The 19007-nt window shown below is 33.9% G+C and overlaps 1 protein-coding gene across 3 annotated transcripts in view; it reads left to right on the forward strand.

Annotated features, from left to right (window-relative positions):
• The window catches only part of Ten-m (teneurin transmembrane protein Ten-m), a 368238-nt gene that overhangs the window by 220483 nt on the left and 128748 nt on the right, over positions 1 to 19007 (forward strand). For all 3 annotated transcript variants that reach the window (XM_085200054.1, XM_085200055.1, XM_085200053.1), the window contains one exon: positions 10556 to 10753. In XM_085200054.1, the coding sequence (XP_085056180.1) occupies positions 10556 to 10753 (198 nt within the window). The remainder of the gene's footprint in view (positions 1 to 10555; positions 10754 to 19007) is intronic.

Here is a 19007-nt window from a genome sequence, read left to right on the forward strand (position 1 = left end):
TGCCACTTAACAACATGAAATGTTTTGAAAATTGACTGGAAAGTAAAGAACGCAGTGCCATAACACTTAGTTACTTCTAGTACTTCTGCTAACCCTGCCATATGCGGGATACAGCGTGAACCTTGAGGGTGGTGAGTTCGTAAGTTCATTGCACAAAATTATATTGATACAAATTTAGTATAGTGATTTCTCATAAAAGTTATTTTCATTATATTATATACATTAATTTACAATATAAGTACTTACACTACTAAGCTTGATTCCATATAAAAAAGCGAACTCATCGTCTCGTAATGTCGCAGGTTATGTCCATACATTCTGAATAGTCCTTTTAGTGAGCAATTTTGATTAAAACGCATCTCCTCAACGCACGCGTTCTCGACTCCGTCTGGATTGCATAAGTGTCGTCTAGTCCAATATGCGAGGACTCCACAAGTCCGATATGAGAGTTGCTCTGAATATGGGTGCTCTACCATACAATTCATATTAATGCGTACAAGTTAGATATGAACTACTAAATGTTTTATTCAATAGAAAATGGGAATCTAGTGTCAGGACACTCCGTTCCCTCTAAGATACTTCGGTTCCCCACTTTCTGCTAAATTCTGGAGATATTGAGTGTTGAGTATTTAATATTTAATTCCCCTAAGTAGGAATTAAACCTATAACAGTCACCGTTTACACAAGGGCCTCACAGCGTATCTACCCTACTATGTGCAGGATACAGTGTGAAGCTAAACAAATAACCCAATAATACATACATATCTAGAATATCAATTCATATATTATAATAAAATTTATTATATCTTTCTTTCCCTACACATTTCTTAGATCAAAATATATTTATGCCTTATTTACGAATGTCAATTTTTATCGTAACGCCGACGCATCGGCCCCACATACAGTGGAATCTTCGTCACGGTCCCATGATTTTATGGTATTATCGTTTTTTATGGGATCAGGAAATTTGGAATCACTTTCTTTAAGCTCCTTGTTCGTATAACCAACGGGTATAAAGTGTCATGTTGATATCCTTTTTAACAAAAAGTATTTGTTTGCTTTAAAAAAATCTCAAATTGCTCTATTTTTTCATATAGACCAATTTAGGGAAAATTGCCATTATATTTGTTTAACGGCCGTTTGGTTTGTCAACAGGCTTTATCTCGAAACTGGGTTGGAAATTAGGGAACGGAGTGAACTAATACTAGGTTCTTTGTGCCTACCCTGATATATGTAGGATAAGCTATGAAACAATAAAAAAAATCTCCCTTTTCTAAAACCAAAATATTATAAATATACGAAAAATAAATAAAATATCAATAATGTAATATATCTCGTAAGTAATATATCTTCAGCAAAATATGTAATATATTCAGTCGAATGACTCCTTATCAAATCAATAAAATTGAACATACGTTTAAGGCGTTGATACAAAATTATAGACAGGCCTTTTAAAATTAATATTATGTCACCAAGAAATATTTATACGAGTATATCATTATTATTCGTAAAAAAACTGTGTAACTACTTTTAATTTCCTTTTCACGCTTTATCCCACTTATAACAGTATAGGCAGAGGGAGAGTATCAATACACTTTGCTCTCCACTCCCCGTCCGAAATCGAAATATTGCGTGTTGAGTGGCGAAACTTAACGCTGCATGTTGTGTACCAGCATGGGGAAACGAAAATAATTCATTCCCCCGAATGGTGATTGCAGCCACAAACTTTGCGGTCACAGTCCAATTGCGCCATAGTAGCCTCAACCGTATAATAAAAACTAAAGCTATATTTCATTTTGAAGTAGATTATACTAATAGTTATTTATATTCAGTAATACATTTAAAATTGAAATGCTCCAACAAAAACCTGTTAATATAGTAAACAAAATAACTATTGTCTAAAAAAGCAAACAAATTTCATCCACAAAGAGGATTGGTAATGCATTTATGTGAATAGTTTATTTAAATTAATTTATTATTAATACAATTTAGAAATAAAATATAGAAAAAGATAACTTTTTCTCGTGACTCTATCTATATTAATATCAATGTTTGGTTGCGAAAATAAAGTTATATAAATAACTTTTTAATTTCTATTTTAATCCTAATAACAACAAAAGTTTAAGATCTAACGACGCTGTCCTACCGCTGTACTACTTACTGTCTTTGTAGTGAAAGACCACAAGGCCCCCAGACAAGCACGCAAGTGTACGCGAACCCTGTAGCGTAGTCACTTACCATCAGATAACCAGTACGCCCATACCCTTGTCTTTTCCATAAAAAAATAGATCAGCGGATGACAGCATTCGATCCTCTAGACAAAGCGCCCAATTGTGAAGCTGTAGGTATATGAAGTCGAATATTGTTGGAAGCTCCTTAAGAATTAGAACTGAGGTAAACTAAAAATTCCTAAAAGAAGGGAACAAAATGCTAGAACAGGTGCATTGTATAGATTATATTATTATTTAGATTAAACAAAATTATACAGATATCAGATCATACAAAAAACATATAAAAGTGACAGATAAAACAAAACATCTGGGTCCGCGTCACAGAATTTTGGGGCATAAATTGGTAATGCGGCTTTGGACCGCATGCGATGATTAATTGACCCGATCTGACCCAACAATTACTTCAATTATTTACCTCCGGTTTACTGTTACTGTGCAATTCGATAGCTCTCCTTTAATTTGAATTATGAACGCATTGGACAAATCGATTCGTAATTATCCAGCCGTTGGTTCTTTTATCTGTTTTGGTTTGAACATCATTTATTGTTTCTTTGCGAAGAAAACGGAGAATTAAAGAATAGTTTTTAAAGAGGCAAAGGGAACGTAGTGCAAAAATATTCCATTCCCCAAGCACCGCCTAATTTCTTATATTTTGCGTGAATGGTAAGACTTACCGCCACACTTTAAAAAACAGTAAAATAAACAATTAACAAACAGAAATAACAAATATTAAGGTATGTGACACAATGAAAGAGCATCTGCGACGGATGAAATCTGTTCCATTTAAAATTAATATTACGTGTTAGTGTTACGAGTGGCGAGTGTTTCAACACTAGGTTTTACTTAGTTGTATGAAAAAAACGCGAAGCAGACAAAGAAGGAATAGAAATAGGATTAAAATAAAAAAAATATGCAGGGCGTCTAGATCAAAGAACCTATACATAAAATATATACAAATAGTCCTCCTTGTACTAATCGTTCCACATCGCTATCATCAAATTACAAACGAGTTTCAAATATCTCTAAATAGTATACAAATGAGTATCAAGTAGAAAATAAAAATAAAATAAAATAAACTACATAAATCTTTATAACAGTTTGATTTCATCAGCTCAGATGGTATCAGATCAACTAAACATAGTTATCGCCCATATCTATCTATTAACGGGGGAATTTGTGTGTTTGTGTGTACTTTAAAAACTATAAAACTGTTGAATTTATTAGAGTGATAATGTGGAGGTAACGATAGAAGGCGTATATATGTATGTATCACTAATAAGACGTAGGTCACAGGTTGCACTCAATTATTTTTTTTTTGAAGAATAAGTAGATTTAAAGATTATTTATTAAATTAAAAGGGAGTATACTTCACAGACGACAAATGTGGATGAAAATATGACTTTAGGAATGAAGTAGAACGTGCTCAGGTGGTTTGGACACATTGTGAGATTGAGTGATGAGGGTATCTTCAAAAAGATATATGATGTAAGAGTGAGTGGTGAGAAAGGAAAAAGAAGATCTTGGTTAACTTTTAAATATACAGTATCAATGATAGTAGAGAAAAATCACCTACAAATTATGAATTATCCTGAAAGGTATGTTCAAAAGTCAATGAAATGGTCTATGTCATGATTTTTGAAATAAATACGTTATCCACATCTATAGATTTGTTCTCTCTTTCTCTACCTACCTCACCAAGAGTAAAATGTAAAGTAAGGAAAGGAATAATCTCTCAATCTATCTGTAATGATTCGGCTTGGTTTATTATAATTATACATTACGGAATTCCGACGTTTTGATTATTTTCTGAATATATTTCAACAGTAGTCCTTGGTCACTGATGTTTGATAGATGCAAACTGACTACTGACGATTATTCGTAACGTCAAATTTCCAAAAATGTCCAGTACTTCATAGTATTAATCCAATTAAACAGTTTCATTCTAAATTAGATAATATTTCGATATCAAGCAATATTAAATTACTTACTTACACATAATGTAATACATTATGAGTAAGATATATATGTAACATACTTATTTACAACGTTAAACACAACATAAGATCTCAGCCAGTTGACCCCATTTCAAAGTGAATTCACCTCAAACGCCGCCGTCATACGCCGATCAATACTAGCTAACTTAAATAAATCACTAAGTTCAGAATCGCGATCTCAGTACTGGTTCAGTTAAAGCTCTCCAAACGATATTGCAAAATGTTACGATGCCATACGTTTAAATATTCTAAAAAGCTTGTTTACTTTAAGAATAAATGTACTTTAATAATATATGTTTTTCGAAAATCTACAAAGTACACTACTATCTGTACTTATGTATACGTATTATTTTATGTTGATAATGTAAGTAAAATCCTACCTTTATTAGGATAAACTAGGTAGGCCTAGAATTCAGACACCAAGTTCTCAGTCCCAATTAGAGAATACATGTAACAACGGATAACGGAGTTTAACGCTGCACGTCGTCTTGCCAGGGCGTGGAAATGACAATGATTAATCCTCCCGAATGGAGATCGAACTCACAATATTATAGGGCATAACTACTAATAAACTAAAACTTTAGTTCTGCAGTTCTTTATTAATTTAAAATAATATACTTATACATAAGTAGTTCCAGTACGCTTAAGTAAGCCGTGAGACGATTGCTATGCTTTGATGACAATTGACATCATTATAAAGGTAAACAAGGAAAATCTAATTAGCAGTACATAAGCAGATTACCGCTTTTCCCACAACTTGAACGTAGTTTAGATTGAATATATTCGCAATTAATTTCCGATTTCACAATAATTAATATCATTGTTGTTTCCAGTTATTTAATTAAACGAGTTAATTATTAACTGACTGGGGACAAATCAACATTATCCTCTTTTAGGTACTCTACTGATTTTACCTTTTACTCCTTAAAATCCGAAATGTCTATAATATAGTGGACTGTCGTATAGGCCAATCTGACTCCCTCGAGTGGCGTGCCGTCACTGGCCCGTTCGACGCCATATGTGACCGTTTCGTGCCAAAAAGCAGTTACTCTATCAAAACTGCACTAGAATTTATGTCCTGAACGGTTGCGCCAAAGTTAAAAGTCCTATAGAATGAACAGCATAAGGGAGTTTAAGTATGGGGCGAATTCCCACAGGCGACGAACAGCGGCGCTCATCATTTCCCCATTGTCTCGTTAAACAAAAATCAAAAACAAACACTCGCAGAACAGATTTTTGGATCTAAGTTAGAATGATTCGCAATCATTGTTGATCGTCTGTCTGTTTATTTGGTCGGATTGCACCTCGGGGACTGCACCGATCAAAGGAATTATCTTTTCCAAAGAACAAATGCACATTCATAACATAATAGTTATGTCGTGACTTGATATAATTGAGGCATACTGACAAATATTTACTAATTGCATTAAATAGAGTAATTTCAACTGTATTTATATATATTATTTACTCAAGGACGAGCTATTAACACCTCGCAACTAAACAAACATTCTAATTCATATTCATGTTGAACATGTCAACATTCACCTCAATTTTTGTACTGACATTTTTTCGTACGTTCTATCGCTACCATACATTGAATTACTAGTGATTTCACCATCCTTTAAATAAATGTAATTCTTTTTCTCGAAGATTGCGTCTCCACTGAATCTCGCGTCTTCTACGTGATCACAATACCGAAGACCGATGTTGTCTCCAGGTTCTCCTTTATGTCTATCATTTATTCCTTCGATACGCAAACGTCAGCGTTTGACAAGTACAGTACAGTTCATGCCGAATAAATTTTATGTGAAATTGCGCGACTAAGATTGAATTATTGCTGTGGACGAGGCTTCTCGACTCGGTGCTTTTGCTCAAATCCAATAAATTTAACACAATCCCTGCCACTAAAATTTTACTAGAAAACATTTTAGGATCCTGCAGAATTATGTGAACTCGCAAAGTAAATAGAATAGCAACATAAATTATGCTTCGATCGTCACCGTTTTTTCTCAATTGCTTCTCGTACCCTCCAGCGAAGATTATTTCTAATGCGCGAGCTCGAGACGCAATAAACTAGCACGATGATAATAAAAATGTTCAGCTTATCCCCCGTGTTCTTACTGTAAATTTAAACGAGGCGCACGCGATTTTCGACCTAAACTACTTTTATTAATGTCGGGATTGGACGTTTTAATTTTAATAAAAGTGAACATCGGCACGCTCGACCTATTTGTCAACCTTCTTTACTTTTGCTGGCGTAAAATCATACAGTCACACTCCGCGCTACTACAACTCTGTTTAGCGGACGCACGTGCGCAATCGAAAACGATCTTTTTGATAACACGGCTAAGATATAAATTCAGTGGGTAATCCTAGTCCACTGTCTTATGAAATGTGAAATCCCTGAAGGCGGTCACACGGAATTTAAGCATCTCTCCTTAAAGTAATAAAGGTGCGTTTTATTCGCACGGCAACAGATTATATTTGGGATTTGGGCGGCGAAACACGTAGGTGAACCATCGCTCATGTGACAAATTTCTACGTTTGCCTTAACGCGGGGTGCCGTGTTTAGAATATTATATCTGATGTAGGGATTGAGAGAATCCATATTGATTTACACACTGAAAGAATGGATTTTATTTGTTCAAATATGACATATGTCAGAAATTATAATAAAAATGCACACACCGCTGAAGATGCAAATTCAGATCCGACGCGAGTCCTGTTCGCCGTCAGAGCGGAGCCAGTAATATTTATGGGTGTGATCCAATTCGCTTTTTTAGAGAAGTGACGAATTGTGACAGGTTGGTCCCCTCAGGGATTCCGCTTTCCAGGTTTACCGGTTCGTTTGCGACTTTGTTTGATTCAAATTGTAGTTTCTTTCAAGGATAGTAACGAAGTGCGAGCAATACGTGCGGAAAACAAATTTTACGTTTATTCTGCGAATGTTTTCGCGGATTCTTTCGAGGGTTACTTACTATACTCATGTAGACGTGATTTCGCTTCGAAAGCAACTCGACAATTGTATATTTATGAGTTCACTATTTTGTCGGATTGAATTTTACTGTAATTCAATTCTGTATGTAGGCAAGCCTGATTGTATCGAGGGACATGTGGCAAATCAAGGTTAACTTAATAAAATACGGTTCTGAGACAATCGGGAGCCCTTTGTAAATAAAATTAATCTTTTCTATATTTAAATAGATATTGAATATTTTTTATAAAAGAGGATATTGGTCATCGTAACAATATTGGAAAGTAACGAAGTGTAAAACCTATTAAACTGATATTATATACATGAAAGCAGACAGCAGCAGACATGTCGTATTATATATTATACGTAAGTATGATAAAATTATTTTAATCTTTTACTTTTCATAGAAATTTCTTTGAATGAGGTCAATGACAAAAACTAAATCGTGACCATTTTTCTGCATACAATAATGTAACTCATTACAAAAAAGCTATTTTAATAAATTATATAAAAAGTTATGCTGATAATTTTGCATTTAAATTTATTTCGGTGGATGATAATGGCAAAATTGAATTGTTTTAAAATGACCGGTCATTCGATATCAGCGCGGACGTCCTGCGCCACGAGCAGCTATCAGCCATCTTATCTCGTGAAGAGGAAGCAGTCAATGTTTTTATTTATGTTATTCCCCGGCCCACTACAATTCTAGAATATCCTTTTTTTGGTCGCGAATAAAGTTAATTACGCTTTGATCGGGAACGAACGCCTTTGGAATCTGGATTTATTAGATAGAACCTTGAAATTGAGTGATATAGTGATATTGTAGAAATTGAGTGGTCTAATTTTATAGTGTTTCGTATCTCTTAATAATTATAATCATCAGTTGTGTGTGCAAGTTTATACTGACAACTTTTTATGATTTAAAAACTAAGTTTAAGTTATTATATATTTATTTAACCCAAAACAAGTGAAATAAGTAAGTGCCATTCTGATTAGAATTCCTTATCCCACAATTTCGACGGATCCTAGTCTGGTTTTGAGAAAAAAATCCCCTAACGAGCTCATTGTGTTTCTTGTTTGGACTTTCGTGAAGGGTCTGTTGCTAATTATTTCATTGAAGAATTCAGTATTTATGAAACATACATTTTAAATTTCATCATTTTTCGTAGAATAACATAAATGCTAAAGGTGAAAAGAAATATTAACTTACTTATATTTATCGCGTGTAAAAATAACAACTTAATTTACAGTTCTTTAAATAGTAGACCTGTGACGCAAATTATAAAATATGTTTAATTTATATACAAAAGGCATACCAGGAAAATATATTTTAAATAAAATATATGAAATAAATCACTCGCATACGATTTGCATACTCAATTACGATTTCTGTAATGAGGTACCTCATGGAAACTAATTTTATTCCGTTCCAGCCTTTGACTGGATCCTCTTTAGATGTTTGCCTTAAATTAAAAAGTTTTCACTCGTCTCAAGAACACTCCGAACGGTTTATTCTTTGATACTTTTTCTTTAATGGCCTCATACGATTAGATTTTAGTCTGTGGATTAAAGGAATTTATGAACGCGCCTCGCTTCTGGGATAAGCTTTTATGAACTTGGTAATGAGATATTTTTTGAGAGCCTCCGTACTTATAACGAATCCGAATGGTATTAAGTCGGGGTTGTTTTATGTTGATGGCGTTATCGTAATTTTATAAATCCATCTTCCACTTACTTGACCTGGTTTGTAAGGATCATTATTTTCTATAAATATTATCTATCGGTAACGTTACTTACATGTTTCTTTAAAATTTTACGATTTCATAAAATTAAGCTAATATTAGTTGTAGAAAAAGCATGTACTTAATACGGTACTCGATTAAACTAAACATTTCTGTTAATTGCCAAGTTATTTATAACAACACAATTACCGTTATCTAACGAATAAATATAACTTCAGTATTAGAGCTCCCATGTTTGCAATATTCAGATTTATTGCATAGCAAGTGTAAAATAGTCAATGATAAAACCATCAGTCCCCTGAGGCTGAAAAATAAGATATTATGCGAGTAATGCCGCGGGCTATCCCTTGTTTACATTAGAATCTGGGCTCGTATTGTACTCTTTGTCATATACCGAAGCCTTATTAGTCTTAATTACGCTTGTGTTTTCTATTTACATTCTTTTTGTGGCTTCCTTTTTATCACTTGTTTTCATCGTTTTTATTGGTGTATCAAGGTTTCTATCATTTCTATTCATTTCACTGAATTGGTGTTTGCTTCAAATAATAACTCTGCGGTTTCGTTGAGACGAGTTGTTTCTTTTTGTTTGAGTTTATCTTTTTCTTCCAAAATTATATTATTCTTATCTTTTCTTTACATATTTGTATGAATATACGAGTAATATACGTGTAACCTCATGTATTATATGTGAGTATTATTTATATACATTTCTATTTTAACCAAGCATAAGCATGCTTTCATATTTCAGTCAGTTTGATTCAACTACTTGAAATCAAACTTTTTAAAATATTTTTTTGTTTGATTTAAATAATTGCACAAAATTTTTACGGCTTTTAGCACGGCATTGAGTTTCGTCACTCAACACGCAATTTATGAAAATCCAGGACAAAATGGAGACCGGAGTGACTAACATCTCTCTGACTACCTGCTTCTATGTAGAAAAAAATGTGAAGCTGACTTCTTAAAATTTTATCAAGATTATTACGATATAATATATTCTTATATTTATTCTGAATATTTTTTTATATTATCTCCGAAGCAATATAGAATTGGTGACTCCCTTCTTATAAACGATTGCCAGGTAGAGAGAGCAGTCATCTTGTATGTCGTGTGATTTATCAGTGATATTCAACGTAACGGAAAATGGACGGAATATGAAACTTAAAACATTTTTTTTTCCTTTTATTGTTATCTCCTTACTGTCTATCGCTTGTTTTCCGTTTGATGTTGTTTTCTCAACGTATTAACTGGTCGCATATATGTATTTGCTCGTAGCTCACGTTAAAGGTTGACATCATTTTCCTGGTACTAAAGTGATACCTTATGGTTTTAATATCGACTTTTATGATTCATATTCTGTGTATTTATAATATCTGTATAGCAACAAAGGCTTCCTTTCTGACAAATGTTAAAGAATATATTATATTTTTGGATGATAAGTATAAGTAACATGACATGTACAATATGTGAATGAATGATCCTAATTAGTAGATATTTGAAATAAACCGTGACACAAGGGACCCTTTAAGGGGGGACCTAGAAACCTAGTGTTAAGCCACGTCGTCGTATAGACTAATTTACAATAAAATAATAAAACATTTGTTTTTCTCACAGGCCTGGGCCGTCTCCACCCATACGGCTCGGGCAGCGGCTCGAGCAGCGGCAGCGGGCGGCGTCGCACTCGCCGCGGCCTCTCTGACTCGCCCACCGCACCCACGACCCCCACGTCCGCGTCCGACAACGCTTCGGACGCCACGCTCACCGACTCTGAACTACCCTTGGCTAGGGATTCCACTCTGCTTGTGCAGAACGGTGAGTTTTTTAGCTAAAAATATTGTTTTCTTAGTACATTTTAAACCAGTTTTTGAAGTATGTGAAGTTAAATTCGTTACTTATCTAATATTGTATACCCACACTATATCAAGTATATCATACATTATATATGACTATACATTTGTCCCTAATAACACATGTATGTATATAAGATACGCGATGGATAGTAAATAGCCGAAGTAATATTAATTAGAGGGGAAGCCTTTATCACACCACTTACTCAAATGAACGCATGAAACAACATGGATGTGGGACACTTAAATTAAAGATTAAACAGCACTTCCATTATACGTCGACAAATTATCTAAATTTTGTGAGTAACAAAGCATTGTCGGTATAAATTCGGCGAAAACAAAAGGGGTTTTGACCGAATTTATACCGACAATGTTTTGGTACAGGACAAACGTCACACTAAACGACAAATAAAAGCGGCGATAGTTTAAATTGGGTCCCAAAAACTGTGTACACAGGGGTCTCGGTGGTAAAGTTTCTGGTCACCGCAGGGACAACATCGGTAACGCAGGATAGAAATATAGGCGGTGTTAGGAATTGGTGGACAAGTACGGACGTTCGTTAGCTTGCAAGTTTTCAAGGTCATTTACATTTTTTGTTGTGAATTTTGTGACGGGAAAAGCGGTCGGGTTGTGGCTTGAAGTCATCAATGTTTACGAGGGTTTATTTGGTTTTTTTAGTTTCACGATGTATCCCGCATATTGCAGAGAAGGTAGAAGCTTAGATCGATCCCCACTCAGAGAATGATAGTTTATTATAATTTATTCTCTCTATTAGACGAATCGCGGTGAGTTCCGTCTCTCAACACTCAAATGTCTCTGGTGCGGACGAGAAAGGAGTACCTAAGTACTAGATTTCCTTTGCCTACCATGTAATACAAGAAAAAATCTGCAAAATGCAAAAACAACATATGAAATTACAATTTTTAACAAATAATAATTACAATAAAAATATCTTAAAATTACGATTAATAGATATATTTCATATTAATCCCCCCCACTACCTAGTACCTACGAATGGACCGCACGGGTGCACAAAATTCAATTTAATTGCATTCAATGAAATCTCAGACTATTATAGGAGCCGACGGTGGGCAAATTAAAAGCGGGACTCGGTTGGATTTCCTATTCGATTTCCATGGTCTACATAAAAACTCATTACGTTAGCGCTAAGCGTTAGAGAGACCTCTGTGTCACTGTGCTGTACTAAAACTCATTGATTTTGGTTTTACTGGAAAGGGCAGTTGATCTATTATATTTCGTATACCTTTAAATATATGTTTTGGGTAATTATAATATAATTTTGGAGTAAAAGTATCAATCCAACTGACTGGCTGGTGGTGACGAACCTAGCACTGTTCTAAAACTAGAAAGCGTCGTAAACATCACCTGCCGCTACTTTGGGGGTTTGTTTCTCGATTTGTCTCCCGTTGAAAAGTGTCTTGTCTTTTTAAATTACATTTGCATTTAATTATAGTTTAATAATTATTTTGAAAGAAAATAAAACGAATTTATAAATCTCCTAATCAAATGCATTGAACTCTTTCAATTGACTCGTTGAAATATTTACATTTTTTTTTTTTCATTTTAATATATTGTTATAATAGTTTTTGAGCTTCACGGTGTATCGTGCATGTAACAGGCTAGGCAGAGAGCAGGCGTTCCACACAAACTGAGATAGTGTTTTGAGCGGAACTCAACCCCACGCTTTGTCTACTATTAACTAAATTATTCAATTACTCTATACAATGTCTATCATTTCAATGTATAAATATAGATTCGAAAATAAAATCCACTCTTTAAAAAAATCATCTAAAGAAATTCTTCCAGTTCTTTCAATATCAAAGTTCTACCATAATGCGATTCCGTAGCAATCACATGCTTCATTTTGCATTGCCGCAAACACTTTTACCGGTATGCCTAACCCCAGTAAGGCTGTAATGCAGATGGTTTTACCAAGCTATATTTAAATGTTTTAGTTAAAACCATACTCAGAAACGTAATTTAACTTTTAAATGGCTTAAAATAACTACTGATATATTAGATTGCTTAAAGGTAATTAAACGCTAATTGGTGTCTTAAGGTGTAATAGAGCTATTTGAATTTTGGAACTTAAATATTGTACAAAAAATATACATGTTAATATTAATATTTATAATATGAATTATTTATCAATAACGCCAATAATATAAGTTCGTAGCGCTACGGCACAGCGTCTAATACTAAACGCAATGGACGTGGATCCATTCCCATTCGGAGGAATGAATTGTTTTCATTTTATACGTCAAATAAAAAGACAAAGCGTGGCGTTGAAATCCACCTCATAATACAAAATTTCTCATAAATCGAGCTTTGCATGAAGAACTTGTCTTAACACAAGGTTTTCTACAAAAAAAAATAATTTTAAGACTTCCTTTATAACGATACATTTGGTCTTTACAGAATATTCATATTTTTCTCTAGGAGCCTTTATTGTAGGTGACTTTATACCTGATGTGTGAGTTAACTCTGACTCTTATTTATTTCAATTAATTACACTAAGCGAGCGAAGACGCGGGTACTACTTATATATAATTAAAGTTACAAAAGCTAACATAACTTCAAAATAAAATTCCATACATGAAACATTCGACAGAACAAAGTGAAATAGTGGAATAACAAAAAGAAAAAGAAAGACCAATCTGAAGGAATAAGGCATTTGACATGTGAGACCGAACGTAACGGATACTGTATTGGACCAATTTGCTCTCTGTACACACAAAGGTGAGATTTCAATAAATATTTTATTCCAATATAATATAAATATCGCTTTGCTGGCGTTGTTGTATGGTCGTGGATGTTTCTTTTGAGTTTCAACTTTTGTTTGAGATCATTTCTAGCTAAGTATCGGTTATCAGAGTAGTATGGTATGTATTTAGGTATGTTTTCACTTTCTCGCTCTGGTTTCCATAGGAAACGGAGTGTCTTAACACATACCAGGGTAGGCAGAGGAAACCAGGTTTCCATTTTCCCTCTGTCTACCCTTCTATGTACAGGATGCAATGTGAAGAAAAAACGTAAAGTTTTTTTATAACCGCTTTATCACGATCGGCGTTAACTTACCCTAAAGAAGTGACATCCTCATTAGAATCGAACTCACAAACATCATGGTTACAATCAAACGTTATCCCACTGTGCCGCGACTTCTAACTTTAATTAAAACTAAACAAAATTGACTCTATTATGAAAGTTAGCTATATTTTTTCCTAGTTTCTGCTCCATTACGATAGTTGCCGTACACCTGAACATACGATGCCTCGTGCAACGTTTGAACAATAAAAATCCAAACCCAGTAATCCTTTGTATCGAGAAACGTTCAAATATTTATTACTTTATTTAAAAGTAAATTGGGAGTATAAAATTTCTTATCGATTTTTTTATTGAAGGTGAAGGTGAAGTAATACATACATATTGGATATTATGTGTAAAGAATATGCTAATGTGGGAAGAATTTGATTTTGCACCCGATAGCCGTAGGTTTGATTCTCAATTTTAGATTGTATGTCAATTATTATATTAAAATCTATTTTGATAGATACGCAAAGAGAACATCATATCATCATCGCCATACAGTCCAAACTCTTTCTATGTCTATTGGTTATAGAGTAGACGTAATATATTTTATATACATCATCATCATCAGCCTGTCCTCGTCCACTGCTGGACATAGGCCTCTCCAATGGCACGCCACTGAGCTCGATCTTCAGCTCTTCGCATCCAGCCGCTGCCCGCTACTTTGCGAATATCGTCACCCCATTTAGCTGGAGGACGTCCTACATTACGCTTGCCGAGGCGTGGTCTCCACTGTAGAACGCGCTTACCCCAACGGTCATCGGTTCTGCGGCAAATGTGACCAGCCCATTGCCACTTCAGCCTGCTAATCCTTTGGGCTATGTCGATAGCATTGGTTCTCTGTCGGATAACTTCATTTTGAATTCGATCCTTCAGAGATATTCCAAGCATAGCCCTTTCCATAGCACGCTGAGCGACTTTAAGCTGGTGGACCAATCGCACTGTCAGTGTCCACGTCTCGGCTCCGTATGTCATAACTGGTAGGACGCACTCATTAAAGACCTTCGTCTTTAGATTTTATATACATAATATGAAAGAAATATACAAAGGTTTATATATAGCACAGCAAAATTCAAACCTAAAACCACCATACACCGACAGAATGTCCAAACAATATTTAATTTTCATTAAAAACTCGTATAAAAATCCCATATCAAGGATCGTTGGCACTTTAAAAGAACGACAACCCGTAAATGAGCGAATGAGTTAAATGATATCAGGCAATTTGATACCAGCGAAGCTTTTATATGAATATTTTTGTAGGACAAGTGTCATCCTTAATTACCTCTATTAAACGCATGGACTGTGGACAGACAGATTGTCTAAAACCATTTATTTTTTGTCCTCTTCATTTTTAATGCTCTATCGTATGATAGAGAAGGACGAATATAATGTAAATGGCCACTTAATGCCGGAAGTCGGTAGTAAAATTTGATGTGATAATAAAGTATAGTCTAAATTTCCATATGGATCGTTTAGTTTATTAGGTGACGACAGGAAAGTTCTTAACTTTCGTGTACTGCTTTTGAACTTTAAATGTCGAGTGGCATTTTCGTGTATGGACGGTACATTTTTGAATTATAATATTATGTATTTTTTTTTAATTTCTTTAAATTTAAAAGCTTAAAACATTGTACAATTTTAAATGAAGTTATATTTTTTTTTATTTTAATTCTGATTTCCTTTTCTATCTAGTAACTCAAAAGTTGCATTTTTTTTTTCAAATCAAATCTAGGAAATAAATATTCTTTCAAAGTATACAATGAAATATATCTGTTTGTGTCTTCATCCTTTACAAAATTCCCTATTAAAATTTTTATATGTACAAGCAAACAGATAGTCATATCCTATACCTCTTCATGTTATACTGCTAACACGCAATTCCTTTTACGGTATTCATCTATCAAGAGAAAGCCTAAGCTAGGACTTACAAGTTACAGACGCAAGAGTAAAATAATAGTTTTGAAATATATACATTTTTTTTATTTTAACACATAGACTATGTCTTAAAAATTCGGAAGAAAACTGGAGAACAGTGTCTTGGCACTAGGTTTCTAATATCAACACTGATATGCGGGAAAATGTAAAAAATATATATGCAATTTTATAGAATACCTAGGGATAAATCACTCTATTCCCCATTATACATCTATTAACGTGTAACATAAGGAAGAAAACGTAAATCCTAATCCAAGACATCCAAGTGATAACCGCAGAGGAGTGATAACAATCGTAAAAAAATGTACAATTCTATTTAATCCACCCGTATAAATTACAAATGGTGGGTATTAAGTGTGACACTGTTGATGTAAGTGACAAATGAAATGAAGGAAACTCCTGCTTTTTTACATTTTTCAGGATTTAGCCTTTGATGTTATATACCTACTTGGGCGATTTATCTCGGATTTAGTGATTTCACACCTCGCACAGTATTTTGGAAAATAACCTACCGCCACTCAACACGGAATGCGTCTAGAATTCCGCAAAGCGACAGAGAGGAGTTAAAAACACCACTAATGTTAAGACATTTTTTTTAATAAGCTATTAAACCTATTTAGACTCCTCTAAATAGGCTAATGCTTGGAAATTGATGTTTCTAAAAAAATATGAACATTTACTACGAAATTTGCAATGCTATATAATTATAATTTTTGTCACTTAATAAAGTTGTTAAACTGTGTATCTTCTGTCATCAAGATGTATCATCTTAAGATCATTTAAAACTATTTGTCGACAAGTTCGTAGCAAATGTGGAAATGTTATCGAAAGCTATAATATTCAGATTGAATAACAGTTACAGTCATAGTAATCAACGTCACGCGATCCCGTTCTACTGAACTTTACTTCAGGCTAATATTGTTTAATAAAATTCTATCGTTCTGTTACAATTAAGTAACATGATTTATTTACTTGTTGATCTTATTATGAGAGTAATTATCTAAATATAATATAAAAATATTTTTGGAACAGAAATATTATATATTTATTAGTACACTAATAATACTAGTTATTATTGACATATATTTTTTTAATGTAACAATAAATGATAATAATTGAGACATTAAATATGGTTAACTTTAAACAACACACAATGTTGATACAAAAACGATAAATAAAACGCTACCGCTTGACACTTATACTATACCTTAGTAATATGTTTCGCTTGTTATTTGTGCCGATACGTTCATGCGACAGTTGGGCACAAAGCCGAATCCTGCTTAGTCTGCTCCAAAGCACAAAGGATCTCCATCAGTACTCGGCAAACCCGAAAAACTCCGACCCTTTGAGAGTCCCAATCCTTTAATACTAATTGAATCATAATTTCCAAGACGAAAAGTTTCTTTTTATGTAAATCTTTTTGAAACTCAAAGATCCGAGAAATGGGAGCGTTTCGTTCCAAATTTTGAAAGTCCGAAAGAGGTCCGCGTAATCGGGATTAAAATTTATTACGTTTTCTGCGTCTTCGTGTTGCTCTTTCCTAAATTATTTTCTATATTTATTTCGTACTGATTTTTTTGCTTATTTCGAACCACATTTCTATTTGTGGGTCACTCTTTGTGATCCTTTTATTATTATATGATATTACTAACCAATTACCAAAATAATATATTTTTCGGTTGTTCGCATTCACAAATATGGATATCCATTTACTTTTATTTGTTAGGATGAGCAGGTATATAAATTGAATTTTTTTATAAATATATAGCAACATGTATGTATATACAATTTTCAATTTTGCAAATAATGTACATGTTGTGCACCTGTAATGAGTTTATTTCGCGTTACCCTCCGCCCTTGTGTTAGAAAATCAAAAAACAATTTCAGCCTCGCACGACGCGGCGATAAATCCAAGCGACAATTTCCGAAATTTTTCTATCGAGATTTTACGGTGTCGCGCATCTTCAAGAAAATAGCACCTTCAATATCGATCCCATCTTTCAGTACAATTTGCGCGGTGCACGGGCAAGCGTTGGAAATTTTGAAACTTAAATGAAAATAACTGCGTCGGCAGTAGCTACCTACTAGTACAGTAGGGGTAGAGTTTTCGCTTTCAGTCTTTGAAAACTTGTCGATAGTTTCCGTCGTAGCCAGCCGCGGCCCGGCCTTTGTCTCGAGATTTTAGTTTTCAAGTGTTTTGCTTTGTTACATTTTTGCTGATCTAACTATTTCGCGTTTCTCTTACTATAAACTTAAAGTTATTTATCTTGATCGATAATGTTATTAGCGGCTTTAACTTTATCACAATTGAAATATTTTACACTAAATCTTTTAATACTTACTTAATCAGACTACGCAACTATCATTTTTTTGAAGTTTTACGAAATACAGCATTTCGTTATAGCATGGTAGTCAGGAGGAATCTAGTGCCTTAACACTTCATTTACTCAACTGTCAAGAATTCAACTCCAAGTTTAAAGTACCATTGATGATTAATAAAAAGAAGTTTTACGTGCAACCTTTTCCATCATGTATATAACAAAACCAGTCACAATTATTCAATACTAGTATAAGAAACTTCAAACGAAAAACATGTAACAAAATTGTATTCCGTATGTAAATGATTCGTTGAAAACCATTGGGGAGGCTCAAATTGATGCACAATATGGATACGCTAGTAATATTCGCCTCAGAAATGCAACCAGCCGATACAAAGACGTCTATGAGATCCTAACATCCTATTTACATCGTTAGCTTTCCATTTTCACGTTTAAGCGATCGGCACATTGTGGGAGCAAACGAAGGATATTGTTATTAGGACGAAAATGCTCTGCTTATACGTGTCTAGTTTTGGGGTGGAATTAATGGGTTTTTTGTTAGAAACATATTCGATTGTTTACTTTAAGTCATGTATTTAAATTAAATAAATATATTTTTGGTTGTGAAGCTGAATGCAATTTAATTGGAAACAATTATCGCAGGAAATTCTGGACCTAAAGTTATTTCTAAATATCGATAAGTAGTTCTTTAGTTAAAATAAGTATATACCACCCTCGAACATCTCAATTTAATATTTTAAATTTAGTAAACATATTTTGGAGCTATAAATCTCAATGAAATTTAATTGGAATCGATTATTTTACAGGAAACGCTGGAACTAAAATGATTCCCAA

Source organism: Heliconius melpomene, chromosome 17 (genome assembly GCF_056956725.1).
Source record: "Heliconius melpomene rosina isolate 202511_hmr_F chromosome 17, ASM5695672v1, whole genome shotgun sequence".
Taxonomy (NCBI): Eukaryota; Metazoa; Arthropoda; class Insecta; order Lepidoptera; family Nymphalidae; genus Heliconius; species Heliconius melpomene.